Genomic DNA, 21,226 nt, shown 5'->3' on the forward strand with positions numbered 1-21,226 from the left:
AACACCTGACCCAGTCCTTATCTGGTACACACTCATCATGGTTTGTTAGGAATTTTTTTTTAACCTTCTCATATCTGTTTAATTTGGGGTTTTTCATGCTTCAGAATTTGCTAAAAAGGGAGGGATCTCTCTTTTATCTTGAGGTACTTGTCATATCTTACCCCATTTTTAACATCTCTTGTCAGGCTATTGTCAAATGATGCTATTAATTACTCAGTTTATTTGTACAAGGGCCTCTGGAGTCTAGAAGAGCTTGCTTGAATTGTGTGCCTAATTTTGTGCTTCTTTTGTGATCTTACAGAATACCAAGCAGCCATTTTACACTTGAAGAGGGAGCACAAAGAAGAAATTGAAAACCTACAGGTACATTTCTTTGATTCTACTGAACTAGTTATTGGATATTTAGTTTTCTCACGTGCTACAGTGAATATTCTTCTTGTGTTGAAGTATTGAATAGAACAGTGTCTGCAGCCTGCACCTGCTAGTAGGCCCTGAGTTTATCCTGGTAATAAAAGTCTTGGATTCTCTATTTTCTAGAATTCACTTCCAAATTTTTTAAAAGTACCATTAATATATTTTATTTCATTGGGAAAGAGATTGTTTTACCTTCAAAGCAGAATGAAAAACAATATTTAGACTTAGACTGTTTATATAAAATATTCTAAAGGTTATTTTTCTAATGCACAGTGTGAATTATGTTCTATTTACTATCGTTCACACATTCATGACTATATGTAACTTAGCACACCCTGCAATGTGATGTCATGCAGAATAAGGTTCTTAGGGAGGGGCCTTACTGTACAAGTCATTCCATGCCAAGTCATTCCTGTCTGCAGGAAATGTTGAGAAATTACTAAGTTATCCTCCTTTGTGAAGCCTGGAATGACTCGGAGATCATTTCTCTTGTCTTGTCATCTAATTGTCCTCCCTTATGTTTGGTGTAGACTTGCTGTATCTATGACAGAAAGTTCAGAGTCTTAACTTTAGAGAACCAGTACTGAGTCCAGTTACCTGGTAGCTGGAGCAACCTTATACTGCAGGAGAGAATAATAGCACTATTTAAATATAACTTTTTTCTTAAGTACCGATTTATTACTTGCTAATTCAATGAATTTGTGATAAAATACTCTTTTTATTTTATTGAAAAAATAGAAATTGTATATATTTTTGGTGTATGACATGTTTTTTAATATACATTGTATGATGTGACTACATTGAGCTAATTAACATATTCATAACCCTATGTACTTACCATTTATTTCTGATGAGAACACTTAAGCTTACCTCTTAGCAATTTTCACATATACAATATAGTGTTATTCAGTACAGTCACCCAGTTGATCTTTTGAAAATTTTATGTCCTTTAATCAGTATCTCCCTCATCCTTTCCCCCACCCACTGCCTCTCCCAGCCCCTGGTAACCACCATTCTACTCTTTGTTTCTCTGAGTTCTACTTTTCAGATTCCACATGTGGGATCATGCCACATTTGTCTTCTTAGCCTGGTTCATTTCACTTAATATTCTACATGTTCATCTCCGATGTTACAAATGATAGGAATTTCTGCCTTTTAAAGGCTGAATAATCTCCCATTTTGATTATATATAGCCCCCACTTCCTTTATCCAGTCATCCATTGATGGGCTCTTGGTTTGATTCCATAGCTTGGCTTTCATGACTGTAGAATGGATTACATATGAAGTAATTGCAAATATCAAAAACCTACTAGACAAGGACTATGATGTGAGTTCTAGCATCACTCATCCAGCCAGATTTAAGTAGTTCAGAAAAAAGAAACAAATCTGTTTCTTAAGGAAACAGGAGTGGAAAAGTACCTTGTCTCCTGGGGACAAGGAGAGGCGGAGGCCCTTATCTCCTTTGTTGCAAGATGCCCTGTAGAGACCTGTCTGTCTTTTGCTTTGTTCTGCTGTGACAAAGATTCTTAGCGGTCTCAGATGAACTGAAGTTGATAGTTAATAGGGATAATTTAAGAAACAGATTCTTGAAGGTAGGTACAGAAGTATTTCTAGAGCAGAAGTTTTAACAACAGCCAAGTTGCAAGAGTTAACACTAGCTTTCCTCAAGCTGTAGTTCAGCCTGTGAGAGCTTTGACAGCTGGCAAGTAGATCCTTACTATTTTTGAGTTCTTACTACGTGGTAGGTGTTATCCCAAGCAGATTATATGTATTATCACATGTCACATTTCTGCAAAATTTCTATGATCTTACATCTCAAACTAAAAAGGTTGGAAATGAGAAAGGGAGGAATAAAAGGTAGAAAAAAGAAATCTATTGTGATCAGTGGTGATTTTCATTTAACATATATGTTTATGCTAAGGTATGATTAAAAAGTAGTAAAGTTTTTAAAATTGCTCTTTTAAAAATATGTGTCTAAAAGAATTATCTGCTCCTTTGATGCTACTCATCACATTTTTTAACTTGTATTTATGAATTGTACCTAGCTGCTAAAACCCTGTGGTCACGGCACACTGCTGCCCTTGGGGTGGAATACTTGCTTTACACGTTTATCTGTGATTTCAGAGTGTTCCAGCAGTCATAGATGGATCATGCTTGATTGCAAACTGGCACTCATCTCTGATCTGACCTGGAATTAGAAAGAAATGTTTCAAAAGTTGGTGATTTGCTTAAATAGCAAAACCTGGATTCTTAGTTGTTTCTGACAAAAAGAATGGTAACTCTGGCAATGTAGAGTTGATTGTCCTGTCTGACTTCAGCCTCATGGGTTCGAGCAGCAAGTGCCCACTTTGACTAGCTCATGTGTGCTCCAATCTGCCGCTGTACACTCTGGGCCATTTTACTTGGTTCCTCTGTGCTTTCATTAACCTTTGTTCTCTGGGGTATATTTAAAATAAAATGAAACATCAGATTTGGCAACAACCTCAACTAGTGAGAACAGAACGTTCATAAAATTAACAGATAATCACCCAGCCTGGCTGTAATAGTTGGTACTGGATGCATATCATCTGCGTATCACCCCTTTTCATTCCACAAAGTAACGAAAGTCCCATCTGTTATGCCAGGACTTGTGCAAGACAAGGGGTAGAAGAACTACCATTTTGGCACTCCATTCCTTATGTGTAATTTCTGTTAGCAGCCTTTGTTTCTCTTTTTAGAGTTTCTTTCTCCACTGAAGGTCACAAAGAAGTCTGATGAGTCCCAGCACTTCTTCAACATGCCCTTCTAGAATAAGAAGGATTATGTGCATAAACTATGCAGGAAAAATTATTTATCCTGTCACCATCAATAAGAATCCAAATGTATAACATGGCATTTAACTTGTTTTGAATGTTTTTATAGAATTTCTATAAAGAGTATGACATAATAAGTGGAGACTCTAAATTCAGCTTTCCATTTTTGACCATTGATTTGTAGGGAAATCACTTTAATTGTTTAGTTCCCCCACCAGCAGAGGCGGAAACCTTCTCACCTAAAATACTTTGATTGGACAGTTGACATTTTCAGCCTGTAGTCTCAAGGCGGTAAGTGGGGGTACCTGATTTTTTTAATCTTGTGCCTGCTCTGTAGTACATGTTGAGTGCTGCTTTACTGAAAAGGCAAGGGGCTTTGTCTTAGGACTGACTTTTTGAAATGTATAGTATCTTATATTCGCCTTGGAGTTCAAAAGCCAAGATTTATGAATGACTTGAATGAATTTATTCCTAGCACCTTATGTTTATACACCTTTGTACAAACCCAAAGACTTTGGCTGACTTCTCTGTTCAAACCTCCCATGGGAGAGTGATGGTAGATCAGGTATTTTCCATGACTTCACTGGATTTTGTGCCATTCATAATGTAACCACAGCAAAACTCTCTTGTTTAGTTTTGTCCAAATATTCTGCCTTGAGAGATTATGGTTACTCCATGGTATTTAGCACCACCTGGTTCATTTTCCAATTCTGGATAATTCTAGGCTTCTAACTTCACTTTTTAAAAGGTGGCACTTTTCCTGTATTTTTCTGCTTTGTGTTGCTATAACAAAATACCCGAGGCTGGGTGCTTTATAAAATAAAAAGGTCGGGAATTCCAAATAGCCTGGTGCCAGCATCCTGGTCGGGGTCTCCTTGGTTGTGTCACAACGTGGTGAAGATGTAGAAAGGGAAACATGAGTGTGCCGAAGGGGCCAGTGCTGTGGCGCACCGGGTTAATGACCTGGCCTGAAACACCGGCATCCCACATGGGCGCCGGTTCTAGTCCCGGCTGCTCCTCTTCCAATCCAACTCTCTGCTATGGCCTGGGAAAGCAGTGGAAGATGGCCCAAGTCCTTGGGCCTCTGCACCTGCATGGGAGACCCAGAAGAAGCTCCTGGCTTTGGGTTGGCACAACTCTGGCTGTTGTGGCCAATTGGGGAGTGAACCATCAGATGGAAGACCTCTCTCTCTCTCTCTTTCTTTCTATGTAACTCTTTCAAATAAATAAATAAATAAATAAAAATAAAAGAAAGGGAAACCTGAGTGTGCTGAAGAGGGCATGTAGGTGGGGTGGCCTTGCTTTATCACAACCTGATATTGTGGTACTTACTGAGAGAGATGTACTCTAATGAGAAAAGCAATAATCCCTCTTAAATACCTAACCCCCACCCACTAGGCTCCACTTCTTAAAGACTCTGCCATCTCTTGACACCACCTCACTGAAAACTAAGTTTCAAGCACATGAACCTGTTCAAACCATATCCATATCATAACATTACCTTCATAGGTTCTCACTTATTTCACAAACTTTTGCCATTGCATAGCAAGTTCATCAATATTGGGTAGAAACATAGTTCAGACCTGCCCACTAAGGCATATGAGAAAATCAATTCTCCCGCAGTACAAATAATAAATTTTTTGAAGTTGTTTAGGAGCTAGGATTTGAAAGTCACTGTTAGAGCCATTTTGTAGAATGATTCTGTATATAGCTGTCTTTTCCATTTTTACAGTCCCAGTTTTGAGTCTGATATAATTTAATGCATAATGACAATGTGAAGGAACATGGGTTTTAGAATCAGGACTCCATTTCAACTTCTTGCACTGTGATGTAGAAGTTAATCAGCTCCTCAGAGACTTTTTTTCTCATTTTCAGGAACTGTACGATAATATAATCATGTTGGTGATGATACCTCCCTTCTAGGGTTGTTCAGTATGATGCACTTTGATGATACCAGGTACATGGTGACTACTCAGGGAATTTTTTTTTTCCTTTTCTCCTATGCAAGAGTCTATAATTTGATAACTTGAGTTTAGGCCTCTCTGAACTTTTTAGGTTGAGGGTTTCTTTGAGACATTTGACATAGTCTTTGAGGGTATCTTTTCTATGATCTTCCAGCTGTTTGCCTCTGTGCAAGGTGGTCTAAACCAGAATTTCTCTGTGCTCCTCTCCATAAACAGTGATCTTTAAGTACACCTCAACAAGAAGTTATTATGGCAAAGTAAGATTGATAAATACCTTATTTTCCTCTGTTAGAGGTTTACCACATAGAAGAACTATAATAGAGAAAACTCTTTAACATTTTCCACTCTTGAAACCCATTTATAAAATACCACTCTATTCTGATTGATAACATCTCATTATAGAACCTTCTGCCTGAGTGAAGTTAAGTTCTTTGGGTAGTTTCAAGGATTTGCTTATTAACCTACTGACTGTAGACACCTTGGAAGGAACAGTGCTTTGGTTTTATTTCTGTCCTTGATGGTACCTAGCAAAGTTCTTGGCACACAAATAACAAACATATATTTCTTATAACAACCTATGAATACTTAATTTTATCAAATTCCTTCTACATCCAATTTCTGATCTATATACTTAGTGTTAGTATTATAAAGAATAAATGTAGAAATAAAAGCAAAGCAATAAGTTTGCCCCCCATGTTCTAGTTAACAGAATATGAGGCTCTAAGATTATGGCCTTGTCAGAAGTTCTATACTAGTGAGTGGGGGAGCCTGAATTTGAATCTGCTTAGGTTTATCTGACTTTGAAGTCAGTGTTCTTCCAATCAATGCAGCATTCATGGGAAGAACATTATTGGCTTTGGAATCAGAAGGACTGAATTTTGGTCTCACGTTTGGCACTAAGAATGAGGAGAACTTGAGGTAAGATTTTTGGCTCATTTTCCTAATTTCTAAAATGAGAGATCAGGCTATATAATCTCTAATGCCTTCTTTGTATTTTATGATTGTCTATGGCCATATCAATCTGACCGTGCCCCATCTTGTCTGAATTTTATGATTGACCCTGTCATGGTGGAAAAAAGTTTTAAAAATTTCTTTTCCACCCTTGCTTTCAATTTAAGATTATCTGACTCAGAATCTCTAAATCCCCATTATTTACACTTCTGTCTCATTAAAAATTAAAAACTTTTTGGTAAGTTTTAGAGGTTCTCCTTTCCAACCAGCAGGGCTCTTCTGCATCCTGCTTGTGGAACAATGTGTTCAGGTTTCCAGTTATACTCTGAATGGAGCACTCTACCCATGTGTGCAACTCAGTGAAAGGATGCTCTTAGAATATTACAGAAATTACTTGAGGAGCCCCAGCTCTTCATTGTCAGAGGAGGGAAGTACAAGCAATAGAGGGGTAGGATTTCTTTAGATCTCTACTTCCATTTTGAAAGGTGAAGAAAAAAATGTATTCCCTATGTCTGACTTGTGTATAATAAGATAATTTAAGAAGAACATTGTGTTCTTAAAAATTGTTTTTAAGTGTCTATTTTTATCTACTTGAAAAGCTGAGTGACGATGGTGGGGGAAGACATTGATCAATCAATTGATCTTTTTATTGATTTACTCTCCAAAGCCCACAAGAGCCAGGGATGGGCTACGTCAAAGCCAGGCACCAGAAACTCCATCTGGGTGTCATTACATGGTTGGCAAGACCCAAATACCTGGTCTGTCATCCACGGCCTTCCCAAGATGCATTGGTAGGAAACTAGATTGGAATTGGAGAAGCTGGAACTTGAACCAGCACTCAGATATAAGATGCAGGTGTCTCAAACAGTGGCCATAGCTCTGTGTGATAGCTCCTATCCCAAGAGTATTGTTTTGGACCAACACTTTAAGCAACTTGGAAGTAGGTGCCATGGAAATGACAGATTGTTTTATCTGTTTTTAATTACTGTTCTTTGGGTTGTGAGATGTAAGAACTGGCCAACAGTGACATTTCCTTTACGGGAACCTTTCTCATTTACTCCATTCATCACATGCGTAGTTCCTGACTGAGGGGAAACTTCAGGAAGCAGTGGCCTCTGGCAGGCCCCTGCTCATTGTGCAATGCAGTCAGATTTCTAATATAGTAATTCTCACTGCAAATTGATCCTGGGAGAGATGCCAAGCTGAACATTAACTTCTGTTGTACCTTGTTTTCCCCAAGAGAACCAAATGGTATGTTGGCCTTCATTAAGAGAAGTTTGTAGACATCCTTATTTTTATGTCTACAACCCAGTGCACTGGTTCCTTTCTAGTAGTTTACATGTTGCTGTTGAAACAAAATTGAATACAGACCTCATTTAATTTCTTACTTCTAGATTTATAAAGATATAAATCCTGAGCCATTTCCATTTGTTATATTCTTCATTATCAAATGATACATTTAAACCTTTTATTCCCAGAGAATGCTGTGAGGGAAAGAGAGTAATTTGTACAATAATAAACAAAATTTTCACAAATATGAAATATGATTTCATAAACCCTGCTGGTATTCCCCTAAGTGCTGATATTAATATAATTCATTACTGAGATGCCAAAAAAATTTTAAATATTGAGAAATGTTTTATTTCATCATTTCATTGTGGACATATAATAAAATGTTATGAGTTTAATAGATTTTCTGGCTTGCTGGTGTTAAGACTCCTCTTTGGCCACTGGCTACCACGAAGCATTTAGAGTTGTATTTTGAGGGAAAGCATGAAGCAATTAATTTCCTTGCTAACTTGAAGATGCTATCTTGTTGCACATAATTCAGATACGTAAGTTGTGCTCACCAAGGGAAGGAGATTAGTTGCAGAATGAAGAGTATGTTCATTTCTCATTTGTATAATTGAGGCTGAAGCTGGTTTCATGTATCTCCGTCATGGACTGTCCTTTCCAATCATCCCTGCTGAATCTTGACTCCAGAACATGAGTTAGTAAATGGGGACCAAGACACTGTTTTTTTCCAGTGGTTTTTAAACTTTAGGCAACTGACTGATACTGGAACAGGTAACTTGTCTAATGTTGACCTTTGATTCTTCATGACATGGGAGTCAGTAAGACATAGTAGAGCACTGTGGGGAGAGCTTCCTTCTCTCTTTTCATTAACTGATCAATAATTCCCGGGGCTGTACACAGTCAAGTTTTACTGTTCTTTGGCTATAAAATGAGAACATCGAACCATCTTGAGTTATTTTTCTTCTAGCCATAAAATGATATTATTTCTGACCTGGGAAAAAGTTGAACCTATGTGCTTGTCTCAAGCCAAAAGTCTGAGACTTTCCCTTTTCCTGTGGTACCAGGACCAGTGGTAGGCAGCTAGCTAAAATTTTAGAAATAGTTGTCAATGGAGCGTACTGGCCATTGCTGGAAATCCTTTAATCACTCACAGTGTTAGATAGGTGCTATTTTGGGGATAGCATTAGAAGAGACATAAAGTTCTTAAATTTGTGATAGCATCAAATATAACCCAAAGAAGTTTGGTTAGCACAGTGCCATGTATAAAGTTATCTGTGAATAATTTTAAACAATCATGGATGTTCTTATTGTCCCATCCCCTCCCCCCAGTTTCCTGTTGTCTTATATCCAGGCTCCTTTACTTGTTTTTTCTGATTGGCTGCAATATAATGGAGGATGGAGGATGGAGAGGCTGAGCATTAATGCCCCATCCTCTCTTTCCCATGGTTTCAAAAATCCCTTGAGTTTTAGATCTTTATGGAATTCTGTATTTCTGTTTCTTTTTTAAAATTAAATTTATCTTATGTATTTGAAAGGCCAAGTGACCCAGAGAGAGAGATCTTCTATCCCCTTGTTCATTTCCCAAATGGCCACGTTGTTCTGGGTTGGGCCAGGCTGAAGCCAGGAGCACAGAAATCCATCTGAGTCTCCAACGTGGATGCAGGGGTCCAAGTACTTGGGCCATCTTGTGTTGCTTTCCTAGGTACATTAACAGGATGCTGGATTAGAAGTGCAGCTGGGACTTGAACCGCTGCTCTGATATGGGATCTGGCATCACAGGTGGGCAGCTTAACACCCTGCACCATATACCAGTCCTCTTCTCTCCTCCCCATTCCCCCTCTCCCTCCCCTCCACATGATGTATGTATGTATGTATGTATCTATCTATCTATCTATCTATCTATCTGTCTATCTTATTAGAGGGGTGGGGGGAAGGAGAGAGGGAATAAAATCTATCTGATGATTGAGTGGTTGCAATGACCAGGGCTTAGCTAGGCTGAAACCATCAGCTAGGAGCTTCTTCCAGGTCTCCCTTGTGGTGGCAGGGGTTCTAACACTTGTGCTGTTAGCAGGGAGCTGCATCAGAAGTGGAACAGCTGGGGCTTGAACTGGCACTCACATGGGATACCATCATTGCAGATGGGAGCTTTAACACACCATGCCACAATGCCGGCATCTCTTCTTTATCTTGTCCTTCCTTTCTTCTTCCTTCCACTTTTCATCTTTTTTGTGATAGAGAGAGAGGAGCTGTTTTGGAAGCAAGGGTGAAAGAGGAGCCATAGGGGTAATGATTAGATGCAGTCTATGCTCTAGAACATTTTAGAAAGGCATAGGAAGACATTCTGTAGGTTTTAGAATTTAAATGCTGAGTACACCTTGTTTTAGGACTAACTGGAAGATGTTTACAGTTATAGTTATTGGACATGAAGTGTCAACTCTGTGCCAGGCACTGGACTTGCACTTCATACATACAGTTTCTAACCAACTGCGACTGCAGAGTCAGGTACGAGTCTGAGTTTTCACAGCTGATTAGTAGGATGGGTAGCTTTATTAATGAGGTCTGTTTGGTTTCTAAAGCTGATGTCAACTGTTTTGATCTCTAGTATAATGGTTTTCTAAGTTTAACTTTCCCTCTTCCTGTCATCCTATGGCAAAGAAGCCTGCAGGTCACTGCCTGTTCCTACCTTTTACATGCCCCTCATGTAATAAAAAATAAGGCTGAATTTCCATGGTGTAGAATAAGCAACAAAGTCCTCTTATTTCACCGATTTCAGGAATGACCAGATGGTCTTCTGTTCCCCCTATCTAGGTACACAGAAAAGGAGCAGATAGTGATTTATCTCTTCAACTTTATTTCTCATAGCTGGTTCTGAGCCCAGTCTGAGAAGGCACTCCTAGTACTTGTCTCCCATTATCTTGATATTTACCTACATTCATCTTAGAGATTTGAAACCTGAAACTCAGAGAATACAATTTCAAGGTCATAAATTGAATAAAGGAATACTGAGGCAAACCTTCTGTGCATCTTGCCAGCTTCTTCTTCATCGTGTTTCTGGATTTGAACAGAACGGCTTCTCAGCCATCTGTGCATCGTCTTATCTTCCCCATGGTTCTTCCTGAGACCCAACATTATTAATCTTTTAGTGAGTACACAGGGTGAGGCAGCTGTGTTCCCCATGCTGTCAGTTATTTGTAGAATGTGTCCATGTGATAAATGTGATAAATGGCACCTGTTGCCTCTTCTAACAAGTCCCGCCTTATATGGGTTTTGGAATCCTCAGTGTGAATTTATTGTATGTTTATGTTTGTGCACATATATTCGTGTGTGTGCCTTGATCATTTCATTACAGTTTATTCTAGCTTTCTCTCATGTTGGTGGGGTAAGTAATATAATAATAGACAGTATTTATCAAGCATTTATTGCATGCTATTCTTTACATGTGAGGAGTAAATGAGTTATTACTACAGCTTTGAAGTTGAGCTATCCCTGGAACACCTTGAAGGTCCTTGCTTAGAAAGTATTTCCAACATGACCTTGTTTCTGGACAGACGCTTCGTTGCCTTTGATCCATCTGGGTGGAATACCATTCCTTAAAAAATGATGATCCCTATGAGCATAACACACTGAAGAATGAACTCATTTGAAATAACTTTATGAAGTTCATGGGAAATGAACTATGTGTAGATTTCATAATTCTTCTGTACCACAATAAACCTTTAATTTCATTTTTTCATGAACTTTTGAAGCACTCTTGTCCAAAGAAGTCAACTAAGCATTCATTTGACAACATGTGATATAACTGGGGGTAGGACAGCTGAATGGAAGCACAGGTATCTGATCTTCCCTGAGTTTGAATTGTGTGTTTACTCTGTGCTAGATGTATGGTCTTGTACAAATTATTGAAACCTCTCTGACCTTTAGTTTCTCATCTGTGAAATGAATGTGACAACGATGTAACTTTGTGGGTATGATGCTGATTGTTGGACTGTTGTGATAGTTAAATATAGGACTTATTTGCAACAATATACAGTAGGTAGCTGTTAACTATCATGTGTGTTTTGAGAAGCAGCATGTTTAGTTTGTCAGTGGCTGTTCAAGTGTATTTTTGTGCTAAAGTTCTTTTAGTACAAACAACATGCTTAAATAAAAGAAACATTTCAGTTTACTATTAAATCTAATGCTCCAAAGAACATTTCTTTTAATATTTTTTGTGTAAGAATGTGATGTGGGCTGATGTTTGGATACCAGTTAAGTGTCCACAGTCCAGGCTCCAGTTCCTGATTCCGATTTCCTACTAGTGCAGACCCTGGGAGGCAGCAGATGATGGCTGAAGCAGTTGAGTCCTTGATACTTGTGTGGGATTGAATTTCCAGCTCCTGACTTCAGCTTGACCCAGCTGTAGCCAGCTGTCGTGGGCATTTGGAAATGAGCCAGAGAATGGGAGCTGTCTTCTCTGTTTCTTTCTCCCTCACACACTCAAAACAAAAACAGGGAAACAGAGAAAACCTCACTATTCTGTGCTCATTTACATTACTGTTGGTTAATGGAAATATTGCTGCTGCTGCTGCTGCTGCTGCTGTGGGTTTAAGAAGGAAATATCTGAATATATAGAGCATCCCAAGGGCCAGCGTTTTGGTATAGCAGGTTAAGCTGCCTCCTGCTGCGATGCTAGCATCCCATATGGGTGCCAGTTTGAATCCTAACTGCTCCACTTTTGATCCAACTTTCTGCTAAGGCAATTAGGAAAGCAGCAGAAGATGGCCAAAGTGCCTGGGTTTCTGCACTCATGTGGGAAGTGTGCATGAAGCTCTTGGCTTAGGTTTGGCCCAGCCCCAGCCATTGTGGCCATTTGGGGAGTGAACTAAAAGATGGAATAACTCTCTCTCCCTCTCTGTCTTTCCTCCTTTCTCCATAACTCTGCCTTTCAAATATATAAATAAATCTTAAAAAAAAAAAGCAACCCAAAAATTATAGCACGGATTTAGGCAAAGACCCTAAATGTGATGCTGCATTTCCAAATTGTTTTTACTATAAAGACCAATTTCCTAAAATATACAATTTTGTATACTTACCTCTGCTTTTTGCTGTATATTTCTCTTGTAAACACCAACTATACACTTACCAGATTAAGAGATGTGCTGAAGATAAAACCTTAGTTAATTATGGTAGTGATAATAGCAGTCAGTATTTTTTGCATTTTACTGTTTGCCAGATGCCATACTTTGTATACACTGTGAATTATTTTACTTAATCTTTACACAGATGCTGTACTCAGAGGGTTTAATCTTTAGTTGAAAACAAAAGTTAGGGGCCGGCGCTGTGGCTCAGTGAGTTAACGCCCTGGCCTAAAGTACCGGCATCCCATATGGGCACCGGTTCTAGTCCCGGCTGCTCCTTTTCCGATCCAGCTCTCTGCTATGGCCTGGGAAAGCAGTAGAAGATGGCCCAAGTCCTTGGGCCCCTGCACCCACGTGGGAGTCCTGGAAGAAGCTCCTGGCTTCTGGCTTTGGATTGGCGCAGCTCATACCATTGCGGCCAATTGGCGAGTGAACCATTGGATGGAAGACCTCTCTCTCTCTCTCTGCCTCTCCTCTCTCTGTGTAGCTCTGACTTTCAAATAATAAAATAAATCTCTAAAAAAAAAAAAAAGTTAAACCATAATACCAGGACCAGCAAGTTCAGTCACTACTTCCAATACCTAAATCCCATATTGGAGTGCAGATTCAGATCCTGGCTACTCTGCTTCTGATTGTGCTTTCTGCTGATGTTCTGGGAAAGCAGTAGATGATAACCTAAGTCCCTGGGCCCCTGCACCCATGTAGCAGACCTGAATGGAGCTCCTGGCTCCAGGCTTCTGGCTTCCCGCCTTGGCCATTGTGGCAGTGTGGGGAGTGAGCCAGCAGGTGGGAGATCTCCCTCTCGCTGTGCCCTTTTTTTTAAAAAAAAATATATATATATGTATCTATCTTATATATATAAAGACATTATTTATTTGAGAAAGTTACAGACAGAGAGAGGTCTTACATCCACTGGGTCACTTCCCAAATGGCTGCAACAGCTAGAGCTGAGCTGATCTGAAGCCAGGAGCCAGGAGCTTCTTCCTAGTCTCCTATGTGTGTACATGGGCCCAAGCACTTGGGTTATCCTCCACTGCTTTTTCAGGCCATATGCAGAGAGCTCAATTAGAAGAGGAGCAGCCGGGACACAATCAAGTGCCCATAAGGGATGGCAGTGCTGCAGGCGGAGGCTTAACTTAACTACACCACAGCACTGGTCCTTCACTGTGCCTTTAAAATAAATATTCCTTTAAAAAAGTTATAAAGGTTAAACAACAGGCAATTTAAATTAAGTGTATAGCATTACTCATAGACTAATGAAGGGAAAGACAGACTATGTCACTTTAAGCGTTTTTAAATAATCTAGAATTTGCTAATTTCATATCTTAGATCCAAAATAGGAGGCTTATCATATCTTAGATTTCCTGATTTCCATAAATGGGCAGCAGTTTTTTATACTTTTCTGAAAGCTACTGTGGATGTCTTTGTAATATATTTCTACTTATTTTCACTTAATATGAGTACAGTACATATGTGACATGACCCCTATAATTCTACAATTATATATATATATATATATATATATATATATATAAAATAGAATTCAGAGTATTAATTGATTGGGGCCAGGTTTGAGGGCTAAGCCACCACTTGCCACATCTGCATCCCATATCAGAGTGCCTGTTCAAGTCCCACCTGTTACATTTCCAATCCAGCTTCCTGCTTATGTGCATCGGTTAGCAACAAAGGATGGCCCGGCCATGTGGGAAAACCAGATGGAGTTCCTGGCTCCTGGCTTGGCTTCAGCCTGGCCTAGCCCTGGTTTTTGCCGTTTGGGGAGTGAACCAGCAAATGGAAGATTTCTCTGTCTGTCTCTCTCTTCAAATAAATAAAATAAATATTTTATTTAAAATATCAATGAAGAAACGTATATTGCATAGATATGTGGTTCTGTATGCTAGAGAATCTAGGTTTGTATTTTACAGTATGTTAGGAGCCATTCTACAGTCTCACCACTGGAGGTCAGCTTAGCCTTTTCTCTGTTAAAGCTCCGAGTAGATTTGATTGAAGCGGCACTCCAGTTTTATTTGAGGAGTTTTGCTTTAAACACATAAAAAAAATTGTTGGTTTACCTCATAGAAAAACATACACTGAGAAGTATTTATAGGTCTATACTCACAGGTACAATGTTTAATCCACTTACAGATGCATTACGTGCTACCCTTATGGGTGTATATACACACAAGGGGTCTTCAAAAAGTTAATAGAAATACATAATATGATAAAACTATGCATGGACTTAAAAATACTTGTACCCAAATATGGGATTAAGTCCTTACTGGGTCCAGTCTGTACCAGAGGGTACAGAACAGACAGGACTTTCTTGGGGCTTACAGTCCTCAAAGGTGTAATGATAAAATAACCACTCAGCAAATATCTAAGTGTTGTGGAGCTGCTCTGATAAGAATATATTATAGATTTGGGAGTGAGGGAAGAATATGCTTAGGAAGTGATGTTTACGCAGCAGCCTGAGCAGGGATGAGGGCTTGACTTGTTTGGTGGACAGCAGCGAGGCCTTTGTGGCCAGGCACAGTGAGCAACAGAGGGAAAGGTTGGGACTGAAGCTCTAGAACAGAATCTTTCAGACTTTTTGCATTGCAACCCAGAATAAGAAAAGCATTTTACATTGATACCTAGATTACACATTTATATGTATATGTTTGAGAAATAAAAGTTTTATTAAACAAAACTCATTACTAGTGATATACTCTGATATATTCAGCTCTTGTTCTGTTTTCAAAATGCTGGTGATCAGTTACAAAATGGCTTCCTCAATAGCAGTCACACTGATGGATCACTTGAAGATAGAAAAACACTGCAAGGGAGGAAGGCAAGGAGCTGGATTCTAGATGGACCTTGTATATTGGTCTTTTAAAATGTTTGGTTTTATGTATTTGAAAGACAGAGATTTGGAGAGAGAGAAATCTTCCATCCACTGGTTTACTCCCCAAATGCCTACAACAGCCAAGACTTGTCCAGGCTGAAGCCAGATAGCCTGGAACTCTACATGTGTCTCCCCCAAGGGTGACAGGGGCTCATGTACTTGGACCATCATCTGCTGCTTTCCAGAGCGTGCATTAACAGGAAACTGGACAGCAAGCAGACGGTGAGGCTTCAAACAAGGCACTCCTATATGGGGTATGGACTTACCAAGTGAAGGCTTAACCTGCTGTACCACAACACCAGCCCTATAGGTCTTTTTAAGGTTTTTCAGTTTCATCCCCGTAACAGTAGAATCTACTAATTCTTAGCAGAGGAATGTGTGAGAGAACAGATTTGTGTTTTCAAAAGCACCCTCACACTGCCACTGCCCTGGCTGCTGTAGTTGAGATGGGCTCTGAGGGCACAGGGAGGAAATGGAGGGGATCTTGGGGCAGTATAATAGCCAGGTAAGAGGTGCAGTGACTCATAGTGAAGTTGGAGAGAGAATTCATGCTCTCTCACGGTCAGCATTGACTTCCTATTAGTGCTAATGGTTGCTGCTGCTAAAGCTGTCATTGTTGCTTCCCAGTAAGTGCTCATAGCTTGATTTTCTCTCTGGTACCTGCAACATAGTAAGTGCAGTAAATATCTCTTGAACAAATTAATAGGGAAGAAAAAGGTTCTGAACACACCCTGCCCTTTTGAGAGTAAAATGAGAAAGCTGTTTTTCACCATCTGCATATCCTTCATTTATCTTAAACTGAATTTATACACAGCACCAGGACTTACTTCTCTCCATCAGTAATTATATACTATCTTACTCTATCACTTAAAGCTGCTGCAGGTGTCTATGAAATACTATTCTGTTTATTTGGTTATTTTTTTTTCATTTGACAGAGTTAGACAGTTAGAGAGAGAAAGGTCTTCCTTCCATTGGTTCACTCCCCAATGGCCGCAATGGCCAGCATGCTGCACCTATCCAAAGCCAGGAGCCAGGTGCTTCCTCCTGGTCTCCCATGTGGATGCAGGGGCCCAAGCCTTGGGCCATCCTCCACTGCCTTCCTGGGCCACAGCAGAGAGCTGGACTGAAAGAGGAGCAACCGGGACTAGAACCCAGCGCCCATATGGGATGCCGGCGCCGCAGGTGGAGGATAACCAAGTGAGCCACGGTGCCAGCTTATTTGGTTTTAATACCATATATGACATGAACTCCATCTGCTGAAAATAGATACAGTTTAAAGTATTAATTGAGAAAACATAGACTAATTTTTTCCAATATTTAATAGTTTACAAGTTGAACCATTTAAAATAGTTGACCATTACCTATTTTTTTTTTTAAAGATATATTTATTCATTTGAGAAGCAACATTGGCAGGGAGCTGGATATGAAGTGGAGCAGCCAGGATTCAGTCAGTCATATGGAATGCTAGAGTTGCAGGTGGTGGCTTAACCCACTGTGTATTGACTCTGACACCAGTTACATAATTTGACTTATAAAACATCACTTTTATATGGCTTAATCTATTCACCCCAAAAGGCAAATGTGTATTGGAGTGCCATTACCCTGTATGAACCACACTGAGGCCTTAAGCAGGAGTTAAACTGTGGCTGAAAACACTCCAAGACATTGTCCCTGAGAAGGTGAAGCATGTATTCTGTGGTGAGTCCCTCTTCAAATTAGAATTGTTGAGGCATCTCATGACTCATGTCACATGATGCTCAAAGAATAATCCCTGTGAACAAAGTGCTTTGCATTAAATTATTCCCTGGTCTACAGGATAGACCCCATATACCATTAATCTTTTTAGCCAAGCCCAAATTGAGTAAAATAAGCAATGTTATCTGCCACTCATTAATAAATAACCTGGAGGCCTTTGATTTTCTAATTTATTTTCAATGAGTCCTCCTGGAAGTTTATGAACTCAAGTATCAAAACTGTGATCAACTTTAAACTTGTATCATTCTGCAATACAACATCATCTACCCATCTTAAGTAGTGAAAAATCTATGATGATTATAATGCAGAAATTGTTTTTTCTTTCTGATATTTTGATCAAATAAAATGACATTAATTGCTATCTTAATGGATACAACATAGTGTGACTATTTTTCTGTGAAATTGTAGTATTCTGGCACAGTGGCTCAATCTTGAAACAAATTGAAACTCCTTTGCTAATGCTATAAAACAATGGTAGATGGGCTCAAAAATGAGGAGGGGAGAAAACAAGATTGCATTACAAATCTGGCAACATCAGCCACACTAGTAAAATCAAATCCAACGTTGTTTTATGGCTCTGAATTTATGTGAGTGCCCAGGATCAAAGGGCTTGAATCCCACTGGACTACAGGGTCCATAGTTCATGGCAAGAACTCATCAAAAAGAACAGTTTAGTTGTTTAAACTTTTCATTTTAATCAGCCACAGTAATAAAAGAGCCTTTAGGTGTCCAAAAACATTTTGCAAGATCAAGAGGTTGTTCTCTTGCTCGTAGAAGCAGCCTTCTTATTGGATCCATATAATGCCTGTGGCCTTGGGGTGTCAAAGGGCCGCTGCCTCCACATTGTTTGCCCTCGTGGGATGGTTTCTTTTGGTTCTTCTAACTGTGCATTATGTGATAATAAATTATAGTGTCTGACGGAAGGACCATAAAATTTTCACACCATTTATCAAGCTATTTCAGCCATTTAAAGTTCAGTCTCTGACAGCAGGCCAGGTACTTTATAATGTTCAGACAGAAACCGTCTACTGCCTGCCTCTTAGCCAGTACCAGGAGACAGCTCTGTGTGGAAGAAAGAGCATGAGGGTTTGGAGTCAGAGGGCTGGGTCTTGAGTTACCACAGAAACTCTTCCTAGGGTTGTGGTTTTGGACAACCCATAAATGGGGATTTTATTTTCACTGCAGTGCTACTCAGATTATTTAAGGTAATATTTGTGCACTTGCTGCCCAACAGTAAGACCCGTTATGCACTAGTTGTAGCTTATGTGTAAAAGCAACCTGAGCAATATAACATTTTCAACAGGACACCTGAGTGTAGATAGAGGGTGAACTTGGCTAGAAGGGGGCCAGTTAATGATAATCTCTCTGAGAATGTGGAAGACAGTGAAATGAGGGGCCCAGGAAGTTGAATTACCACTGGGAGGAAAGGGGGATTTACTTTGCAACAAGAAGATAAAGGAGAATGAGTTGATTTGTCTCTGGACTATTAGTATTTTATTGCTGCATAGTTGTTAGCTTTAGACCCCATGTATAGGAAAAGAAGCTGAGACACCTGATATTTTTTTCACCTGGTCTCTGATGTCATCCTCTACTGCCTCTTCTTCACTTTTTCTCACTTGTTCCCTTTTGGGCAGGTGCCTTTCACCATTTCTAGAAAAAAGTCAACTAAAATTTATGTTAAATTCCCTTCCTGGGGTGAGTATTCTGTTCAGTAGGTTAACCCACTCTTTGGGATACCCACTTCCAGTATTGGAGTACCTGGAATCAAGTCCTGCCTCCATCGTCAATCAAGTTCCCTACTACTGCACATGTAAGGTAGTACATGATGGCTCAAGTACTTGAATCCCTGTTACCCACGTGGGAGTCCTGGATGAAGTTACTGGCTCCTGGCCTTGTCCTGGATGTTCTCGTATTTGGGTAGTAACCCAACCAGTGGATGTAAAATTCTGTGTGTGTGTGTGTGTGTGTGTGTGTGTGTGTTTCTGTCTCTCCCTCTCTCATTCTGCCTTTCAAATACATAAAAAAGTAAATCGTACATCTTCTTAAAAAATCCCTTCCCTTGAACATAGTGCTTTGAGTTTCTGTCCTTCCTGTCACTGGCAAAGTCCTCAGATGTTAACTATATGCAGCACCTTCTCCTACCTCTTGCTTTGTATTATAGCTCTTATGAGATGGCCTCAAAGCCTCAGACCGACCTAGAGCTAGAGTCAGTGTCAGTATGGAAATCCTGCAACACCCCAAACGGAATCTTCCAAAAGGCAGACTTCGATCACTTTGTATCTCAATCTTTTTTTTTTAAGATTTATTTATTTATTTGAAATGCATAATTTACAGAGAGAGAGAGAGAGAGATCTTCCATCCAATGCTTCACTTCCCAAATGGCTGGAGGTGAGCCAATCGAAGTAAGGAGCCAGGAGTTTCTTTCAGGTCTTCCATCTGGGTTCCTAAAAACTTTGACCATCGTCTGCTGTTTTCCCAGGTGCATTGGTAGGGACCTGGATCAGAAGTGGAGTAGCTGGGTCTCCAATCAGCGCCCATGTGGGGTGCCAGCATCACAGGCAGCAGCTTTACTTGCTATACCACAATACTGGATTCACACTTTGTCTCTTAAATATTTCATTTATTTCTGCAAGTTTATCTCTATGAAAAGTTTTTTCAGACCTATATATTTGTATTCAGGCTTTTTCTTGATTTCCAGTTAACCTTTTTGGGAAAACTACACTTAAAAGTGTGTTTAGTGTCTCAGACTTGTTTCCAAAGCCATCAGAAAAATCTCAGAGCCCCGGGTTCAAAAGATGTCCTCATCTTTTGTCTTCTGCCATTCTACCTTTGCCAGTATTTTGTGCCCAGTAGGGTTTCTTCATCATTTATGAAGCCATATCTGATTTCCTTAGGTTCCACCCTCATGAATTTTGGACACTTTATTATACAGTTTCGATACGTAATTGACTCTTTCTCACATTATCATGAAAACAGAAATGTTTTTCCTCACCTTCTATCACTAGTGCTATGCACGGGATATACATAAGCCTTCCACCAAAGACACATAGTTGAATCTACCATCACAGAAATATGCATCAGTGCATAAGTTAAACACTGGGTGTTTTTATTTTTCTCTGTCCCTGTAGTGGATACTGGGTTTAAACCAAGGTGATTTCATAGAAAGTATTTTTCAGATTCAGAGACAAAGGCACACTGTAGTAGGAAAACTCTATTCCAGGGTTTTCTAAAGGTGTTTTTTTTTTTTTTTTTTTACTGTTTGATCTTCAACTGGAAGAATGGTTTTTTGCTTTTGATAGTCTTACATGCATGTTCCATGTTAAGACAGCTTATGGTGAGTGATTCTTAGTATTGGTTTAAGTGAAAGCATCATGAAATTACTTCATGATTGTGAACGTGTTTATTTTATAGATGGGGAACTGAAAGCTGAAGGGGCCAGTCTTAGGATATACTTTAATGGTTCTCACCCCTTTCCTCTTCAGTACATCTAGGAGAAAAGATTTATTCCCCTATAGACACAGGATTACTTATAGTCAGGATAGTTGCCTACCCATTGTGAATTTGTTAACAACAGTAGAACACAAAACCATGTAGATGGCTGATAGCAATTTTTCAAAAAGTCAGATCCTTTCCCAATCACTCATGCCATGGGGAAGCCACTCTGCCAAAGATGTAGAAAGTGTTAACTGCAATGTAAGTGATGGGAAGAAAAACCATCATACAGCCCATAATGGTCAATAGAACGGAGAATAAAAGCTAACCAGTGTTAAACTAGCGTGTTTTAATGCAAAACCTTCAGACACACAAACAAAATTGATCTTCTGTTTGGAAGGCAGAAGTCAATTTGTGAAGGATAAGGCCACCTCTTTAAAATATCAATTTCAATTTCAAATTTTTTCTTTTTGGTGTCAAAAGGTTGTCTTATAATTTTCACCACTCTCTTGTGTGTCTGTTGCAAGGGTTAGAATTTCATCCAGCATTTATATATAGGAACTTGGTAGATTATCTTAGAATTGCCAAATTAAACTTTTTTACATTCATGAGATAGAGAGG

General features: G+C 39.4%; 1 protein-coding gene across 7 annotated transcripts in view; it reads left to right on the forward strand.

Annotated features, from left to right (window-relative positions):
- FMN1 (formin 1) overlaps window positions 1-21,226 on the forward strand; it is a 481,759-nt gene that overhangs the window by 190,816 nt on the left and 269,717 nt on the right. For all 7 annotated transcript variants that reach the window (XM_089309385.1, XM_051822097.3, XM_070053344.2 and 4 more), the window contains one exon: window positions 302-363. In XM_089309385.1, the coding sequence (XP_089165511.1) occupies window positions 302-363 (62 nt within the window). The remainder of the gene's footprint in view (window positions 1-301; window positions 364-21,226) is intronic.

This window comes from Oryctolagus cuniculus, chromosome 12 (genome assembly GCF_051225735.1).
Source record: "Oryctolagus cuniculus isolate XC-2025 breed Fujian yellow rabbit chromosome 12, ASM5122573v1, whole genome shotgun sequence".
Lineage (NCBI taxonomy): Eukaryota > Metazoa > Chordata > Mammalia > Lagomorpha > Leporidae > Oryctolagus > Oryctolagus cuniculus.